Source organism: Montipora capricornis, unplaced genomic scaffold (genome assembly GCF_036669925.1).
Source record: "Montipora capricornis isolate CH-2021 unplaced genomic scaffold, ASM3666992v2 scaffold_475, whole genome shotgun sequence".
Classification (NCBI taxonomy): domain Eukaryota; kingdom Metazoa; phylum Cnidaria; class Anthozoa; order Scleractinia; family Acroporidae; genus Montipora; species Montipora capricornis.
Genome location: NW_027180212.1, coordinates 752,501 through 758,438, shown reverse-complemented (window position 1 = coordinate 758,438; position 5,938 = coordinate 752,501). Strand labels below are relative to the sequence as shown.

At 43.6% G+C, this 5,938-nt stretch overlaps 1 protein-coding gene across 1 annotated transcript in view; it reads right to left on the bottom strand.

Moving 5' to 3' along the window:
* Window positions 1–3,291: 3,291 nt before the first annotated feature.
* LOC138036260 (vam6/Vps39-like protein) overlaps window positions 3,292–5,938 on the bottom strand; it is a 53,604-nt gene continuing 50,957 nt past the window's right edge. The window contains exons 24-26 of the mRNA XM_068882602.1: window positions 5,592–5,726; window positions 5,178–5,269; window positions 3,292–4,095 (exon numbers count right to left, since the gene is read on the bottom strand). Coding sequence (XP_068738703.1) covers window positions 3,957–4,095; window positions 5,178–5,269; window positions 5,592–5,726 — 366 coding nt within the window. The 3' untranslated portion in view covers window positions 3,292–3,956. The remainder of the gene's footprint in view (window positions 4,096–5,177; window positions 5,270–5,591; window positions 5,727–5,938) is intronic.

The window sequence follows — 5,938 nt, the reverse complement described above, 5'->3', positions numbered from 1 at the left end:
GGGCACTCTATTGCACAAACATGAACACCATATAACGTCACAGGCTTCCCAGGCTCGGAGATCCGGGGATCGCTCAAAACAGAATTTCGACAGGGCTGCTCAACCAAGGGCGCTTGCACATCTCTTTCCGCCCTGGCTCAACCGTTCACTTGAGCCTCAATACAGTGAGAGCAAATCAGTGAACGGTTGACCAGCCGTGTCCGTATTCGTTGCAAGCGAGCCTCGAAGGATTTTGAATATTTGAATATTCATCGCTGTTTCTCAGCAATGGATACTTGCTGGACCTTGAAACTGGGTGAGGCTAAATCGCGTGGGTAGGTAGGTCGTGGGTAGGTGGGTCGTGGGTCGTGTTTGTTTCAAGATAAAAAAAGATATACACTAGCTCCCTCAGTGCTCGGTCCAAATTTGTCTTAGGTCTTAGGTCTCGTCTGTTTCGAGAATTTCCAGTCGTTGATTTAAAAAGGGGTTAGGGTCAGGGACCCACGACCCACCCACACACGCCGATTAGACACTCTCCTTGAAACTTGGTCAATGGGAAGTAAATTTATCCGTGTGGCCATCGCCGGAATTTGAGCGTGACTGATACGGGAGAAGTGTGATTTTATCGGCGAGATGTGAGGAAGGCTAGAAATTACTTTCCAGCCTTTGCTTTATTTATGTACGAGTGACAACCCGGGAAGCTGAGAAGTCGCTTCAATTAGGCAAATGACGACACAGAAAGCGAGAAAATCACTAGGGCCCGGTAGTTCAAAAGCCGATTAACGCTAATCCCAGATTAAAAATTAACCAAGGAGTTCATTTCTCTACTCCCAAATTTTCAACACTGATATTCGGCAAAACTTTACATTAGAAGAAAAACAAAAATAAGCAAAAGAAACTTTCACCAAAAAGTTGAACACATGAAACAAAAGTTTGCGCTAATCCTGTATTAAGTTAATCGGCTTTCGAACAACCGGGCCCAGGCAGAAACCCATAAGGGTTGAAACGTGTAACGGCCCCATGTGTGCTGGGAAACAAGCTTCTGAATATTCAATTTGCTAAGTACCATATTTGGAACAACAAGAGCGAGGGGTTTCCAAATATGGTAGCACTGAAACATTCAACCAATCAGTTCGCACTGAATATTCGGAAGCTGTGAACGCGCGTTACTCGTTTCAACCCTTATGAGTTTCTGGCCAAGGACAATAAAGTACGGCTTATTTTATTAAGAACTTATACATGTAAATATCCTTTTGAGTGCTTGTTATCGGGATTCCAATACAAATCCTTTAGGCCGGTTTACAAGGTGCGATTTGTCGGCCCGACGGCGTCGGAGCGCAAATCCATATTTTCTTAACTATGGTACTCCGCGCGCGCGGAGTGTCGCTACGGAGACACTTTTGAATACTTATCGTCTTCAAAACTGGTTTGGTCTGGTTTTCCTAACCAACCCTCAAACTTGTTTCAACTCGTTTGACGTTGACGTCAATGCCTTCTCCATTGTTCTTTTCTTCCCTATATAAGGGCAACACTATCCGGATGGTTGGGCGGTATCGTAACAGAAGCACACAACATACATCTCTCCTACAACCTCATTAAACATTCATACCAGACTAAAAATCCCACATACACCTAGACGGCAGGCATCATCCATGGCATTCTCCAATGGAGTATACACCCATTATAACCCCTAAAGCTCAATGCCGCCGTCTTGGATTTGTCCAAAACCGGTTTGACCAGCTCCTTCTCGAACCTCTCTTACTACTGCGTGACGTGCACCACATTAACCCCCAGGTTCATAGCCGCCATCTTGGATTTGTCCAAAACCGGTTTGACCTGGTCCGCCGCCATCTTCAATTATTCCAAGTGGCGGCCATTTTGAATAAATAGTCCCAAGCATCTGTCACAGACTACTGGAACGAGTGTTTTATTGATCCATTAACCCCAACCTCTATATTTGGATGGGTACGGTTTGTCAATTGAATGACCTAACAGAAAAATTACCAAAAGGAAAAATACTTTTCTCCGTCTTTATTCTTTTCTCAGATCAAAATAGAACTAAACGATATACAAATGAAGGGATGGACAAACGTTACAACCTTTAACTTGTATCCTGGCCACGTACCAGAGGCGTAGCGTCCATATACGCACGTCCGCCCGTGGGTACAGCTCAAATCCGGGAATTCTTATTCCGTGGAGGCATTAATTTTTTTTGTCATTATAGTATCAGGCCAAGTTTTTTTAACTTCGAATTAAACTGGTGTCTCTGTGTGTGAGTATTTCCAGTATCTTTTCAGTAACCCATACAGGCCTGGCCAAACGGATCCAACATCATCCAACATTGTTGTTCGCTGTTGAAAATTGTCGAACGAGGTGGTCAAACGAATGCAACATGTTGGATCCAGAATTTTGGATTCAAGGGTCTGGAACCAAAATATACCCAGAATCCTTAGAAAACAAACTCTGGCCATGTTGGCGTTTTCAAGTTCCTTTTAAAATTATCAATAGAGTCACTCTCTTTGATAGCAAGGGGACAGTTGTTCCAGAAACTGGGAACTGCAACAGCAAATGCCCGGTCTCCACAAGTCTTGCACCATGCAGGTGTGAGGAACCTTGAGAAGCCCCAGGGCATCACTGCGTAGGGAGTAGCGTTCCGGGGTCTTGACTTGCAAAAGATCCTGACGACACATTGGCCCTATGCCCCTGAGACATTTAAGACTTTGCGCGTTCACCATTCCTTAGCTTGAACTGACGTGCCAACGCGCGAAACAGATGCAACGTATAAACCATCACCATGGATACCGATAGCCGCAGCGCACGCGCGCGTGCAACACTGTTGAATGTGATGGCCGAACGAATGCAACACTGTTGTTCACACCTTAGAACAAACGAAACGTTAGATGATGTTGAAGACGATGTTTGATGGAAATCAAACTTCGTTCAACAACTTCTAACATCATACAACATGGTGGCCAAACGAGTGCAACAAGTTCGATTCAACAATGTTGTATGATGTTACACTACCATGTTCAGTGGACCCGTTTGGCCAGGCCTTAACGACAAGAAAGGTAATAGTGGACGAAAGCCAAAAAAAAAAAAAACGCTCTCTACCCTTCGAAGCGCCCACACAGTGTCAGTCTTCAGTATCACCAGTCCCCGGTTATTTTTTAAGGAAATATTATGATGATTATGATGATATAACAGAGTTTGCGGCGTCTTGCCCTTTGCTTGTACTGTAAATCCCCTGTTTGTGTTGTAGCTCGCTGCAGAGAAAACTCGGCAGATGGGTAAAATAAACAACTAACTACTGCATTTACCTTTGCATTTATTTATTGAAATGTCCTTCGAAAATAGTCGGAAACGGCATTTCCGAGACCCTAAATTTCAAAATTTTCTAAGGGAGCATGCCCCCGTACTCCTCTATTTTGTTCGGCGCTCAAAACATTTTTCGTGTGCGTACACCTTTAAAATCTCACGCTACGCCCCTGCCGTACGAGTTCATTTCAGTAGTCACGAATCATTGGGTTGCCCGCGAGGAGGTTCGCGAGTGATTGCTCGCGAGGGAGCGGGGACACGAAAGGGTCGAGGAAAATGACGCAAACTGTGGCCTGATATCTCGAGGTCCCCAAGTGTCCTCGATGACCGAAAAGGAGAGCTTTGTCGCAAGCGCAACACCAAAAGGAAAAACTACCCCCTTTACTCTTTTTGCATCATTCGGTACGCTTAACGACCACAGGTAACCAAGGTTGCAATATATTTCCTACGCCGCCGATAAACATGTAGTGTAATTTTTATTATTTTGTCCCAAATAATGAAAATTTGTTATGTATGCTACGTTTCACTACATATTGAACGAACTCGATGGGCAATAATTTTAATTCGTTTGAAAGTCAAGCAGGCAAAGGAATCAAGATCTTCGATACTTCTCCAAATCATGGTCCTTGAGGCCTGGCTGAAGGACATCACGTGAACAAACGTCAATATCGGCTTTGCAACAGATTTTCTTCCGGTGTGGGGCTGTGTCGGGGGGTGTCATGTTCACTGTCCGGGGGAGAGGTCATATTTTTGCAGCAATAGTAGTGTAGTATTTCTCCAGTCGGGTAATAAGCAAAGGCACTACGAAGAGAAGAAATTAAGCACGAATTTAGACTACGTTTTATCTCTCAACGACGAAAGCGTTCTGTTGTCTCGTCACATTTTCCCTATCGCTTGACGAGACGAAAGAGGGGCCGCGGAAAAACCAAATAACTATCACACCTGTGATCATATACGATGCTAACTGAGCTTTGAAACTTGTGGGGAAAATTGCCTGCGTAGCTGGCTATTAGAGAGCTTTAGATTCTAGTACGAAGACGAAAACGAGTAAGAGACTTGACTGCCCGTTTTTAGCGAAAATACTTAGAAAATTCATAACCCAGACGATTAATCTTACTCTTTGTTAGCAGCATAGGTTGCTCAGTTATTCTTATTGCTGGTAACTGAGTCTTTATACTGATCGAAAAATGCAAAACTGCTGACGTGTTGTTGACTTGTTTTGACACGACCCATTTTTGAAAAACCTCGTACTAAAATGACGACGGTGTCATGTTTTTCCCGCCAAAATGACGCTGGTTTGCGCGCGCACAGTGTTGTTCTATGAGAAAATCTCGTGCCCGCGGTCGTTCTCGCCCTAGGATCTAAAGCTCTCTATTGTTGGCGCGGGCGGCAAATTGACGAACGGCGAAGCCGCGCGGAGAATGGGAAGGGGCGCTGTTTTTACAGCGCCTCTCCCCATTTCCTCACCAAATATACCGACAGCTGCGCAGGATCTGGGGAATAACAGCGATAAGAATCCCAACTGAAAGGAAATAAACAGAGACGACGATTTTGAGCCACACACGAAAACCGGAAGTGAACATTTCAATTACCTGATTTGTAGTTCCTAACCCTAACCCTAACCCTAACCTAATCCTGTCAATGCCAAAACAAATGTATAGAGGACAGTTGAGAGATAAAGAATTTTGATATTAGGGGTCACGGGGTTTTAAATATTACGATAACCAGTAAATTTTGGGTAAACAAAGCGCTGAACTTCTTTGAAGAAGTCGTTTCATAACTTGTTTATTCTAACAACAAACTGTTAAGATGTGATCCGCTGTAAGCACTAGTTTGGAGTGCCGAATTATAATGTAACCACTTCCAATGGATTTTCCACTAACCTGTTGCCTATTTTCTTGTGACAAACTCGACATGCTCTTTCATCTGTCAAAACGATTTTACGAGCTTGATAATGCATTCGCTGGTCTTGAATCTGCATGAAAAAAGGCAAGTCGTTAGAAGCTTAGAAGAGAGCGTTATTCAAATTTACCAATTGACGCAGCGTAATTTCATCGCGGTCAATCCGTTTCGCATCACGTGGTTCGTCCTGGTGACGAAGGAGGCCTGGGAAAACGTCCAGCAGCATCTCAATTACCTTGGTTTGGCTTTGCATCAATACCCTTGCTGATTGGATAAAAACTTTCCCGCGCACCCTTTTATTGTCCAATCAGAGGTAACAGCTAAACCAATATTATTGTGACTTTCACGCGCGCGTTTTTCCACTAATCACATTAAAAGCAATAAATTGCTCATACCTGTAAATGTTCTGCAAATAATAGGCTCTTCAACACTTGACAGTTCTTTCTTTTCTTTTCCTTATCCTCCAAGACACTGAGTAAAAAGGCGTAAACTTCTCGCACTTCGGTGGAGGAAGGTAACAGCTCAAGAGCCTATACGGGAAAAGAAAAATCAAGAGGAAACTGGCTTGTTTATTCCACAGTCTATCATTATTAACTTTAGGTTCACTTTCCCTCAATTTTTTTTTGCGAAGTAGGCAAAGTTTCCAAAATACCTTTTTTAACTGAGAAATGTTTTGCGAAAGTCTGTGGTTCATTGTTTGATTGTCAAGTCTTCTGTCTCCACAACTAATAGTCAACTGTTC